This window comes from Balaenoptera ricei, chromosome 2 (genome assembly GCF_028023285.1).
Source record: "Balaenoptera ricei isolate mBalRic1 chromosome 2, mBalRic1.hap2, whole genome shotgun sequence".
NCBI lineage: Eukaryota > Metazoa > Chordata > Mammalia > Artiodactyla > Balaenopteridae > Balaenoptera > Balaenoptera ricei.
Genome location: NC_082640.1, coordinates 30,150,671 through 30,164,711, shown reverse-complemented (window position 1 = coordinate 30,164,711; position 14,041 = coordinate 30,150,671). Strand labels below are relative to the sequence as shown.

The following is a 14,041-nucleotide window of genomic DNA, read 5'->3' as shown; positions in this document are numbered from 1 at the left end:
TGGGAGCGCTGCACAATGCCAAGGCCTGAGCACCTGCGAGCCCAAGGCCATGAGAAGTTCAGGGTGGAGTTCAGATATCAATATTCATAAAAGAGCCCTGTGACCCTTGATGCCAGACAGAACCATCATTTGCCTTGGTGCATAGAGGACCTCCTAGGACTTTAAAATTATTTATACATCAGCACCTAATCCCAATTCAGAATTATAACCGTATCTTCTTTGTGGTAACGGCAAACTGTCACAGAGGCTAACAGCTCTTCTTTCAATTTTTATTCTCTTGAGTTATAAAAATAGTAGATATGTAGTTAGGGTCTCATCAACCCCACTGACCAAAGCTTTCGTTATTTACAGTGCTTAGCAGCAGCTTTTGTTATTACAGAATGCGGTGTTCACGCTGCAGAGTTCATGCTAGTAAATAAATATTGGGGACAACGTGGCTGCAGGATGTGGGCTCTGTGCCCTTCACCATCCTGTAATAGTCTAACTGCAGACGGAGTTGTGGGTTTCTTTTACGCACATTCTGTCAGTACCATGGGACACAGGAGTAGTCGTAATGCCATTCTGGAAAATTCGCCTGTTTCCTACACTCTAACGCTGTAATGCCGACAGGTGTTTTCACCATTAACCCTTTGCCATTTTGTTGTTTTCCCTCTGCAGAAAGTGAACGAAGGGAAGTACCGAAGTTACGAAGAGTTCAAAGCTGATGCTCAGTTGCTTCTCCACAACACAGTGATTTTCTATGGAGGTTGAATATTTTTTGTTTTTTTGTTTTGTGTAGTTTTTTTAATTCATACCATTTATATTCCATGTCGAGAAATATCTTTTATAAAATATTACATTAAAACAATACCTGAATGATCTGTAAGTAAGTAATAATGTTAGGGTTTAAACTTAAAAATATTTGGTAATGGAGTTATAGCTTATAGAATTGACTGGCCAAAAGCAGAACTCTAGTTACACTAAATAATATTCATGGTTTTATATATAAACTTATAAACTTAGTTGAAAGGCTTTTTAGAAGCACTTTGATTACTTTTGATTTTCCACATTAATAGCCCCTCATTCAAAAGTAATGAAAGAGGTCCCTCTGTACCTAGAGTATTATGTTATATTGGATATAAAATTAAAGCTGCTGATAGCATTTTCTTTTACTGCCTTAATTTTATTTTAAATATACGTTTTTGTTTTAAACGGTATGTGTCCACTTTTGTTAAAAATGAAAGAAAATTTAAATGGCTGTATTAATTTTGATAGTCTTGTGTTTCTAGATCACTGGTAATAGATACCTGTCTTTAATTACAGCAGACAGTGAGCAAGCTGACATAGCAAGGATGCTCTATAAAGACACATGTCATGAGGTACTATCCACGCCTAATAACTAAACTCTTGCTGTATTCCACATTAATCTATTTCAGAATTCCACTCTGATATGTACATTTTAATTTTGCCATTTTCTTTAAATATAATTTTATTTCCATGTATGACATACATGGGAAATGACGCAAACAGAGGGAAGAATTCTGGCAGAACTATTTTCAGAGAAATCCTGGGAGTTAGATTAGTTACTAAGTAACTTCTACTAGTTAGAAGAAACAGAAACTTTGTTTTCTCCTCTTTAACTACCCTAAAGAGTATTAGTTATATAACTACATGTAAATGTGTTACACTGGGCAGGCACTCAATAAACATTACCCTCTGGGAATGAAAGGTTCAAATTTGAGTTCTTACTACACTACACAGGCAAAAAAGCGTCCAAACAACAGCATTCATATTTATACAATAAATGAAATATATATTTAGGGAAGGATTTTTTGGGTGGTCTTTCTTATTTGAAACACTCATCTATAACCATACTATCTTTGCAAAAGTGTCTCAATTTATATAAAAAGTTTTGTTTCTTGATTCCATTTCAAATATGACTTTTAAAAAATTCGTTAAACATGTTTATTGAGTGTCTACTATGTGCTGTGTTAGGAGGAATAAAATGGGAATCAGGATGCTGGCTTCCTGCTCATACAGTTGTATTCTGAAGAGGGAGACTCAAGAAAAGGACAGACAAAATAGGTTTCTTTACAAGTTATAAAAAAATGTTATGAAAGAAAATAACACTAAGAGAATGAGGCAAAGTAGGGACTGCTTTTATTGGTAGTGGATATTTTATATGGGTAGATCAAGAGACATTTCTGAGGAAATAGCCTTTAATCTGAGTGCTGAACTGGAAAGGTATCAGTGAGGCTGGGGAAGCAGAGGTCAGATGCAGTGGCCCCCTAAGGAATCTGTCCTCTATTCCAAGTGCAATCTGGGACCTTCGGGAGGTTCCAAGAAGAAAGTGGCAGGCTCTTCTGGTATTATTCATTGGAAAATTAGAATTTTAAGCTTAAGGGACAAAACTGAAGACTGTATACATGAAAGAGAATGTTAATTTGCATGGATCTATTTTATATAGTTTTATGCATGTGTGTATTTTATGTAGGCTAAATAGTTGATTTCCTTTTTCAGCTGGATGAATTACAACTTTGCAAGAATTGCTTCTATTTATCAAATGCTCGTCCTGACAATTGGTTCTGCTATCCTTGTGTATGTAAAATTTTGAGATTTTTTTTTTTAACCTCTTAAGTGTCTGATGTCTTACTCTAAGTAAGTTTATTTCCAATTTGCTTGAAGATTATAATCCTTCTAAATATTTTTCTTTGTGTCATAGTATGTATGGTTTTAATGAGTATAAAAACTGAAACATGAGGAGAACAACTTGGGATCAGTATCCATTTGTGACTTTAAAATGAGGACCCTCAAGAGTAGGAATAAACATGGAATCCCTTAATATATAAAGTAAAAATTTGCTTTTCCTCTCATTCTCTCACAAGAAATCTAAGTCTTTATATATACTTATAGCTGTGTGATTGCCCCTAAAATGGCATGATTTCAAGGAGTGTTCCAGGGGCAGTTGCCCACCCCCGGCCATGGTGTAAGAGCCTGCCTGAGAGCCCCTACTCTCCGAGACATTACTGTGCTCCTCAGTCACTTGAGGGTCTCATTAAAATTTGCATCTCCGACTTGATAGATCGGGAGGAGGGCCTAAAATTCTCCCCTTTCTTATAGGCTCCCAGGGTTGGACTGTATTTCGTGAAGCAAAGTTAGGGTGTTCTGTTTGCCACTGTTAACACTGTTGGCTTCATTCCAGATGCCACAGGCTATTGAGATTCTTTTCACTGTCTTTTCTGCGAAATGAAGGTCCACATTGCTTATGCAAATTTTAATTTTTTTGGTGTTTTTCTTGGAGGCAAAATCAGTCAATCCTGGGGTGGGGGTAAGTTCTGTGTGCTTAGGAGTTAGAAAAAAAAATATTTTCAAAATAATGGATTATGCTTGACTGAGTAGTTCAGTATTAATGATATTCTTGTATTTAATACTTTAAAAGTAGTATGACAAGGTAAAACATTTTATTTCCAGATACCTAATCATGAACTGGTTTGGGCTAAAATGAAAGGTTTTGGATTCTGGCCGGCCAAAGTCATGCAGAAAGAGGACAATCAGGTTGACGTCCGCTTCTTCGGTCACCACCACCAGAGGTAATCATGTGCAGCCATCACCCCTGGGCCTCCAGGAGTCGTGGGGGGTGCCCAGTCCTGCTTTACCAGTGCTCTGGGGGCTTTGCCATTAGAAACGGTGTGAACTGTATTTCATTTTATTTTTTTATAAATTTATTTATTGTATTTATTTATTTTTGGCTGTGTTGGGTCTTTGTTGCTGTGTGCGGGCTTTCTCTAGTTGCAGTGAGCAGGGGCTACTCTTCGTTTCGGTGCGCGGGCTTCTCATTGCGGTGACTTCTCTTGTTGCAGAGCACGGGCTCTAGGCGTGCAGGCTTCAGTAGTTGTGGCTCACGGGCTCAGTAGTTGTGGCATGCGGGCTCAGTAGTTATGGTGCACGGGCTCAGTTGCTCTGCGGCATGTGGGATCTTCCCGGACCAGGGCTCGAGCCCGTGTCCCCTGCGTTGGCAGGTGGATTCTTAACCACTGCGCCACCAGGGAAGCCCTGTAGTGTATTTTAAATTAAAAAACAAATCAGCACATAACTTGACTGGGCACCTAACAGTGCTTTCTATACATGGTATTTCAGATAATGGTTACTAAACAGGACAGTTTCAATAGTTGACACTGTTGAGTTCCGAAGCGTGTTAATGGTGGAATTGAATCCATGTTAGGAGTTAAGTGGAAGGCTTCTCAGGATGTGTTCATTTCATAGAATTGTAATATCATTACGGTAGTTTCAACCGTACTTTCAAGGTTCTGTCAAAGCCATAGACAAAAATAATCAACTCAGGAGTACAGGAGAGTGTCAATGTTATGATCTAAGAATGTATATGAGGGAAAAATTTGACTTAGTTTTTTGAATTTCATTAAATAAACAGTTAATTTAGAAAAATGAAGAATTCAGTTATTTTTAAAAACCATACTACTAGATGAGAACAATCTGATAATCAGAATTTTCCTATATTTTCTTTTTTCACTAATTTTAAAACAACTTTATAGTATCTTCAACCATGAGTGGTATTTTATTAATAATATGAGTGAGTTTGTTTTATATCATTCAGTATATACTGTGCAGAAAATATTTTAAAAGAATATTTGAGCTGATTTACTTGGGTCCTTAGAGTAAGTTTGTCATCTGAAGAGGGAATTAAAACAGAAAATTACATTTCCAGAGTCTTTTTCCCCCAGACTTCTTATTTCTTGGAAGATTTTATCTAAAAAAATTATGGACAGATGGGACTCTAAGGACTTTATTTTAGAAAATAAAAGATATACAATTTTACTATGAATCTTTTTCATTTGCTTTTCCTGGTTACAATATACCCAGCAAGATATTTGAAGTGAATGATGGGGACATACCTTAAAAATGATACTCTATCATGTTAGAATAATTGATATATTAAAAAATGAACTCTATAAAAATAATAGAGTTTTAATTACTTAAGCAACATGTTATATACCAAGAAGAGATGGCCTATAAGGGCCCCCAGCTGCAAGTTTTCATTAATAAATACTTTTTTAAAACTATTGTAAACATTTTTTAGTGTGCCGTTCAGTGGTATTAAATACCACATTGTTACGCAGAGATCACCATGAATAAATACAACAAATATTCTTTAGCCAGTTTATCATGTCTCTACACTTAGGTGGGAGAAAAAAAATTTAAGCAAATAAATGATTTTGGATCAGTCCCTCTGTATGCTCACACCAGAACTTGCTGCTCCCTCCCTAGACCCTGAACCCTGAGCAGGTGGTAACGTTCAGGGAGTAGATGCCTGTGGTCCTGGTAAGTACAGGCAGGGTTTTCATAGGGTATGCAGGGTTCTGCCTGTCAGAGGAAAAAAAGGTAGCTGATAGGGTCTGACTGTCAGCAGGGCTAAATCTTTCTGCTGCCTGTAGTTGGAGGGAGCAATGGCACAGGGAAGAAAGAAAGGGGACATTTTGGGTTCATTTGCCATCAGATCACTGAGCCATTTTATTGTGCATATATTCAGAGAATTCCGGATTGACAGATGTGTAGGTATAGCCAGATTCGATTTTACCTCTTTTTATTAAACTTACTGTAAATTGTGGGGTGCAGTTTGCCTTTTATTTTTAGTGTAGGTCAGATTGCATGCTCAGTGATACTCTTTAAAACTGAAATCTGATTATCTACAATAATGGAGATGATTAAGAGAGAATAGGAATGTTTTTATGAATTGCATTGAGACTTAAGTCTCATGTTACAAATAGATTCAGTAGATTAGATCAGTAGATTAAATTCAATAGATTAAAGGCAGTGGCCATGTATGTAGAAGTGCCAACCTAATAATTAGGCACAGCGAGGACCCTCACTGGGTTCCACCTGGTAATAGATAAATTGAATAAATTTAATAAATTCAGTAGATTAAATAGATTCGATAGACTAAATATATCCAAGGGGATAAGATTCTCTCCTAGGTCACAAGTTGATTCCAGGTAGTCAGCACTGCTTATAACAGAAATCTCTCTCAAAAAACATACTGGTTTTAAAAACTGTTTTAACACTTTTATTGATTGACTGGTATGTAATAGGTGCTCAATAAATGTTTGTTGACTGAAAGAGTAAATATAATATAAATACAAGATCTAATGGCAAGGAACTCTTCCACAAGCAAAATTTTATTTGCACTCTTTTTCAAAGTGTAGTTTACTTTGGTTTCTAATAAAGCACTGTCAGATGACACTGTTAATGTAATATTTATAAATAAGTTCAAATTTAACAATTTCAGTTATCATTACCATATAACTATGGATTATTATATATTTAAAATGTGCTTTTAAATTCTAAAGCAAACAGCTTAGTTTGTACAAGCAAGTTAGAAGTCTACATTTTTGGCTTTAGGCATATGTGCCGGGATTCAGTAAGATCCCTTCAGAACAGTCATAGGTCTAGTATTTGTGAAACTCCTAATAAGACTGAAAAGAGCAAATCTGTGTATTCGCAGTGCTGGATCCCAACTTGTACCCTGTGCTCTAGAAAATGTCTTATTAACTGTGGCTCACATGTCCTTATATTTTCTTATTTCATTTGTGACATCCCTTCTGCCTAGAAGTCCTCCCCTTATATGGTCCCCTGTTTAAATCTTACTCCTCCTTCAAGATGGAGCCCAAATGAAACCTGTGACCACTCACAGCCAAAACCCTCTTCCTCTCCAGACTACCCCAGAGTCACCTCGACTCTGTGCTGCATTGTTTTATCATTGTTTCTCAGTTAAAGGCAGTGGCAATGTATATAGAAGTGCCAGCCTAATAAATTAGGCACAGTGAGGACCCTCACTGGGTTCCAGCTGCTAATTAATAGCTTTCCTTAACCCCATTTTGGCAGCATCTCTGCCAGCTGTCAAATGAGGCGGGAACAGTCATAGGTCCCACGCACTGTGTGCTTTGTGGTACCTTCCACTGGCACACGGTAAGCCTTGGTTGAGCTGGATGCTAATTTAAGTCCAGTCAAGCGATTAGCACCAAGGAAAATTTTCTTAAATTTCTAGCATTCTTCCCAATAGAACCAAATGTAGTTTTAGATCAACTTATGTGTTCGCAGTTGAGTACCTGGTTGCTGAATGATACAAACAGTTTTCCATTTGTTGGTCATGGTTCATCTGATGAATAGGGATGTGATGACTTACTAGATACTAGTTGTTAGATGCCCTCATTTTGTATGTAAGTGTCTCATGAAAATTTCTGGGCATTTACAAATGATTCTATAGTTCTAACATGCAAATAGCTAGATTTTGAATAATTTACAGTATTCAAAACAATGAGATATTGAACATTTTAAAAAGAGCTGTGAATCACTCCCATTCTGAGAACTTTGCTTTGATGACTGTGAAAAACAAATGTCACTTCACCTATTTTCTACTTGGTAAGAGTTTTTATTCAAGCCACAAATTGTACTTTACAATGGGTAGAGTTTCTACCATTTTGGAAATTTCTTCTTCTTCTTTTTTTTTTTTGATGTGGACCATTTTTAAAGTCTTTATCGAATTTGTTACAATATTGCTTTGTTTTATGTTTTGGTTTTTTGGCCACGAGGCATGTGGAATCTTAGCTCCCTGTGTGTTGGAAGGCGAAGTCTCAACCACTGGACGGCCAGGGAAGTCCCTTCCATTTTGGAAATTTCTAACCATCCCTTTCAATGTTGTTCACAGGGCCTGGATTCCTTCTGAAAACATACAGGACATCACAGTCAACGTTCACCGGCTGCACGTTAAGCGCAGCATGGGCTGGAAGAAGGCCTGTGATGAGCTGGAGCTGCATCAGCGCTTCCTTCGTGAAGGGAGGTTTTGGAAGTCTAAGAACGAGGACCGAGGGGAGGAGGAGGCAGAATCCAGCATCTCCTCTACCAGTAATGAGCAGGTGCGAGGCGCCAGTGAGAGCCTGTCGGTTCTTGTTCTGCATGTGCAGGTGTCAGCACACACTCCTCCCTGGAATGAGCAGACTCTGACTTTCCTTATTCCTTTCCTGTAACATTTGTAAAGTGCTCTGCGAAAGAAACCAGAACCAGTTCCAATACACGGAAGCCACCACCAGCCCTGATCCTGACTCTACCAGCACATTAGCTCTTTCAAGCCCTCGGCCCAGAGGAATCATTCCGTGAGTGCCAACCACGTGGTCTTGAAAGAGCTAATGCAGAAGGGAACAAGTGCTCCCCCCTGACCTGTGGGTCCCTGGCTAGTCTTAGCAGCAGAGAAGTGTTTCATAGTGTTGGGAATAATGTGCTGTTACTTTTATGATGCCCACAGCTAAAGGTCACTCAAGAACCGAGAACAAAGAAAGGACGACGTAATCAAAGTGTGGAACCCAAAAAAGAAGTAAGTTGCCTGCCTTGCAGTGTCCAGGTGGCAGTTGAAACAGGAAATATTTTCACAGTTGTGATCAAGGCAGTGCTCCTCACAGGTCCTTGCGAAAAGCATTGCCGTCAGTCAACCTGTAGCAACCAAGTTGGACCCAGTCTTCCCACTGTTCCTGTCATAGAGTAACACACGGGAGCTGCAAGTCTCCTTACCAGTTAAACAGCAGTGACCACGGCTGGCTAAGTGGGAGGGCACTTTGCTGTATTTTCTAGAACTCTGATATTTTCTCATAGCACTAATAAAAAACAAAGTGTTTATCCAACAAATCAATGAGGCCAACATTTAAAAACTGGAGGAAACTATGGCTGAGCTCAGCCTTTTAAAATTATATAATCCATGCATATTTTAAAATCAGGTGTAAATATGGGCAAAATCCTCACACATATTCAGTGAGAAGTGGTTTAGGGTATTTGTTAAAGAACCTAAACCAAAGAAGTGACTATAAATTGATAATGATTTTGTATGATAAATTTTTTTGTTTAGTCTGTTTTGAAAAGAAAAACCATAATATTGATATGTAATTGTAAATGAAGTTCCTGTTTAGAATTATTGTACCTACTAATTGCATGTGTTTTAAATTTTTTTAAATTTATTTTTAATTGTGGTAAAATACACAAAACAATTTTCCATTTTCTTACATGGTTTTTGAACTGCAGTTTTTTATGTGGCTATTTATGTATATCACTCTGTTTTTCTCCTAATAGAGCTTGCTCTTGAACTAGTGAATTCTATAGCACTTTCCTTATCCTTTAGGAACCAGAGCCTGAAACAGAAGCAGTCAGTTCCAGCCAGGAAATCCCCACGATGCCTCAGCCAATCGAAAAAGTTTCAGTATCAACTCAGACCAAGAAGTTAAGTGCCTCTTCACCAAGAATGCTGCATCGAAGCACCCAGACCACCAGTGACGGAGTGTGTCAAAGCATGTGCCATGACAAATACACCAAAATTTTCAATGACTTTAAAGACCGAATGAAGTCTGATCACAAGCGAGAAACTGAAAGAGTCGTACGAGAAGCTCTAGAAAAGGTAACGCAGCCTCCACCGCCAGTGTTGCCTTCAGACATCTGGGCAGGATAAGTGAATAGTCTTCCTATTGTGGTTTAACTTCTGTCACTTAGGCATCAGCCAGGTAGCTGCTTTTTAAAACTAGGACTATAATAAAATATCTTTTTATAATATTTTAATTAACAGTAGCACTTTTCTCATCTAAAATATTTTATAGCCCTTAATGAAATAAAGGGAAGAGGTACATCAGTTAAGTAGAAACTATGTATTAAGGTTTTGCTTAATGGTCTGTGTAAATTATGAGCTGACATATTGTGGGTTAACTTTTTTTTTCATTTCAGCTGCGTTCTGAAATGGAAGAAGAAAAAAGACAAGCTGTAAATAAAGCTGTAGCAAATATGCAGGGTGAGATAGACAGAAAATGTAAGCAAGTAAAGGAAAAGTGTAAAGAAGAATTTGTAGAAGAAATCAAGAAGCTAGCAACACAGCACAAACAACTAATTTCTCAGACCAAGAAGAAGCAGTGGGTAAATACCACTATTTTCTTAGAATCTGATTTCTGAAAAATATACCATAGGTATGATGAAAATTAATTCAGAAAGATATATATGGCATATGCAAAAATTACTCCTGAAATAAGAGCCGATGTGAAACTGTCAACTTTAATTAACTTAAAAAAATTTTTTTAAACTCCAGATCCCACATTACTGAGTATTGCTCAGGATTATTTTGTTAAATTGAGATTATGATACTTTGGGACATAACATATTTAGTATAACTGATTTATATAACTTTTCCATCTATGCGAGTATTTTATTTTGATAAGTGGGCTGGCCCTGACTTTTGCTGGTAACTCCTGACAGGTAATATCTAACTTGTAAAACTGTAAATGTAAGTATCGTAATAGCAAACTAAGGATTTTCAGATTTTACTGCACTTAACATTTATACATTAGATTCTAGTAAAGAAATCGATTACTTTTACTTTATGATAGTAACATCTCACGGGTCTCTAACTTAACTGGAAAACTGACAAATGTTCATTTTTTATTATGTCCTGTTTGTGACTCCTATCTTCCGCCCAGATCAGCAGCTTCTGAGCATACAGATGTTTCTCTGCCAACTGACTGAGCTATGTGGAAAAAGTTTTGTTCCCAAAAGCTCATAACTTGCTTTTAATTTTGATGAATTACTGTATGAAGTTTTGTGATTCTTCATTTGATCCAGACTACATTCTGAAAAGAGTCTTTAAATATATGTAAATGTTTCATGAGGGAAAATAAACATTTTAAAAATTTTGATGAAGATTTGACAAGAAGGAAAAAAGAAACAGATATAACTTAGAAGAATATATGAAGATAACTTAGAAGGAAAGACAGATGAATGATGAAATATAAATATCACTAGATGGAATTATTAAGGTGTGCTCAAGATCTTATCAAGCAGAATGCCCCAACACCACGTCTATAATTCTGTCTTCATGCAAAGATGAGAGAAAGCTAGAAAGCAGACACTAGACTTATAAGGGGAAGTTCCCATAAGTTTACTCATGAATCAAGGAAATGGGAAGAGGTGGCTAAAATAAAGAATTATAATACTGCTTTTTATAACATTTTACCATTGATGAAATAGCTGCAGTTGGTATTATTATACCCATTTGATTCCACATATAAATGATACCATGCGATATTTGACTTATTTTACTTAGCATAATGCCCTTGAGGCCCATCCATGTTGTCACAAATGGCAGCATTTCCTTCCCAGCTCGTGGCTGAATAACCTTCCAGTGTGTGTGTGTGTGAGTGTAGTAATATATATACATACATACACACTACGTCTACTTAATCCGTTCATCCATTGATGGACATGTAGGTTGTATATAGATATCTTGCCTATTGTGAATATGCTTCAGTGAACATTGGAGCACAGATATCTTTTCAATACCCTGTTTTCATTTCCTTTGGGTAAATACCCAGAAATGGAATTGCTGGATAGTATGGTAGTATTATTTTTAACTTTTTGAGGAACCTCCATACTATTTTCCATCGTGGCTGCACCAATTTACATTCCCACCAACAGTGCACAAGAGTTTCCTTTTCTCCACATCCTTACCAACACTTGTCTTTTTTTATGATGGCCATTCTAACAGGTGTGAGGTGATAGATCACTGATACTGATTAGCATTTCCCTGGTGATTGGTGATGTTGAGCTGTTTTTATGTGTCTGTTGGCCATTTGTATATCTTCTTTGGAAAAATATCAATTCAGGTCCTCTGCCTATTTTTTGATTGGGTTATTGGGAGGTTTTTTTCCATTGAGTTGTATGAGTTCTTTATGTATTTTGGATATTAATCTCTTATGGGATATGTGGTTTGCAAATATTTTTTCCTATTCCAAGGTTGCCGTTTTATTTTGTTGATGGTTCTCTTTGCTGTGCAGAAGCTTTTTAGTTTGATGTAGCCCCACTTTTTACTTTTACTTTTGTGGCCTTTGCTTTTGGTGTCAAACAAAAAAAATATCATTGCCGAGACCAATGTCTAGGAGCTTATCCCCTATGTTTTATTCTAGGAGTTTTATAGTTTCAGGTCTTGTGTTAAAGGCTTTGATCCATTTTGAGTTGATTTTTGTGTATGGTGTAAGATAGCAGTCCAGTTTCATTCTTTTGCACGTCATTGCCCAACTTTTCTCAATACCACTCATTGAAGAGACTGTCCTTTCCCCATTGTATACTCTTGGCTCCTTTGTCATAAATTAATAGACCATGTTTGCATAGGTTTATTTCTGGGCTCTCTATTCTGTTCCATTAATCTATGTGTCTGTTTTTATGCCAAACCATACTGCTTTTATTTATACCCATTTTTTTAGATAAGGAATTTGAGGCTTATGAGATTAAACAGAGTGACTAGAAACCTGGTCGGTAGAGCTGGGACTCACCCTCCTAAGCTACTTCTGCTCGTATATCATTTCTAGTAGACTGGTAAAAGATTTAGAATTATTCTTGTATTATAGTTATTCTTGTATTATAGTTAAATCCTACATTATTGTAAGAAGCAGTACAGTACTGTAGGACAAGAGAGTATGTAGGTATGTCAGATACCCAAAAAGTGGATGTTAAGATGGCATACAATCAAGAGAAACATAGTAAGAATGATACATCCTTTAAATATATCCACAAAGAAAGGCAGAAATACAAAATGATGAATGCATTAAGTAATAGAAGGGATGGTGCTGCCTGAAGTATTATTTGAGGATGAGGAAACTAAGAAGTTAAATGAACTTGGTCTAAACTCACTTGATTAATTAGCACAGATCTAAGATTCAAACCCAAATCTGACTATTACAGCTACTTCCAAAATTAAAACATGCTATCCACACTTTTTAAATAGTAACCTCACTGAAGTCACAATTGCTGACATAGTAAAATCACAGGAAATATACCAGAGCACTATTGACATTTGGACCAAAAAATTGGGGACACTCCTGTGCACTGTAGGATGTTTAGCAGCAGCTAAGCCTCTATCCCCGCCCCCTGAGTGGTGACAATCAAAACTTCTCCAGACGTTGCCCCATAAGATGAAGGCTGAGAATTAACCACTGGTTTTAGACCATAAGTGACCTTGGTAATAGCGTATTCAGTGGCAAGGCATGGGTGAAAGACTGCAGTGGGCTTAAAAAAGAGGGGAAGAGAAAAATCTGAAATAACAAGTGTAGGTAATTCTTCCAAGATGTTTGAGAAGGGGAGCAGAAAAATGGGGGTGGTAAATGGAAAGAAATATGAGGTAAAGAGCCTTTTTAAAAAACTGTGGTAAAATAAATTTACTATCTTAATCATTTTTAAGTTTACAGTTCAGTGCTATTAAATACACTCACGTTGTGCAACGTCACTGCCATCTTATTCCCATAACTTCTTTCACCCTGTAAAACTGAAGCTCTTTACCTATTAAACAGTCACTCCCTGTTCTCCTCTCCCCCCGCCCCTGGTAACCACCATTCTACATTGTGTCTGTGACTGTGACTACTGTTGGCACCTCTTATAAGTGGATCACACAGTCTTTTTAGGACTGGCTGATTTAACTTAGCATAACGGCACTGAGTTTCATCCATGTTGCAGTATATTGCAGAAGTTTCTCCCCTTTTAAGGCTGAATAGTAGTCCAGTGCATGTATATAACACGTTTTTGCTTATCCATTTACCCACTGATGGTCACTTGGGTTACTTTCATGGTTTAGCTATTGTGAATAATGCTTCTATAAACATGGGTGTACAAATATCTCTTTGAGATCCTGCTTTCAGTTCTTTTGGGCATATACCCAGAGTGGAATTGCATGGTTCTATGGTAATTATATTTTAAATTTTTTGAGGAACCACCATGCTGTTTTCCACAGCAGTTGTACCATTTTACATTCCCACATGACAGTGCACCAGGGTTCCAATTTCTCTACATCCCCACCAACTCTTGTTTTATTTTGATAGTAGTCATACAAATAGGTGTGAGGTGGTGTTTCACTGTAGTTTTGATTTTGCATTTCCCTAATGACTGGTGATGTTGAGCATCTTTTCATGTGATTATTGGCATTCCTGTATCTTTGATAAATGTCTGTTCAAGCCCTTTGCCCATTTTTTGAGTTGAGTCT

The 14,041-nt window shown here is 37.1% G+C and overlaps 1 protein-coding gene across 16 annotated transcripts in view; it reads left to right on the top strand.

Moving 5' to 3' along the window:
- Window positions 1–14,041, top strand: part of ZMYND11 (zinc finger MYND-type containing 11) — a 129,516-nt gene that overhangs the window by 107,689 nt on the left and 7,786 nt on the right. For all 16 annotated transcript variants that reach the window (XM_059912253.1, XM_059912254.1, XM_059912261.1 and 13 more), the window contains 8 exons: window positions 658–745; window positions 1,303–1,358; window positions 2,500–2,577; window positions 3,451–3,569; window positions 7,700–7,907; window positions 8,294–8,362; window positions 9,158–9,430; window positions 9,751–9,936. In XM_059912253.1, the coding sequence (XP_059768236.1) occupies window positions 658–745; window positions 1,303–1,358; window positions 2,500–2,577; window positions 3,451–3,569; window positions 7,700–7,907; window positions 8,294–8,362; window positions 9,158–9,430; window positions 9,751–9,936 (1,077 nt within the window). The remainder of the gene's footprint in view (window positions 1–657; window positions 746–1,302; window positions 1,359–2,499; window positions 2,578–3,450; window positions 3,570–7,699; window positions 7,908–8,293; window positions 8,363–9,157; window positions 9,431–9,750; window positions 9,937–14,041) is intronic.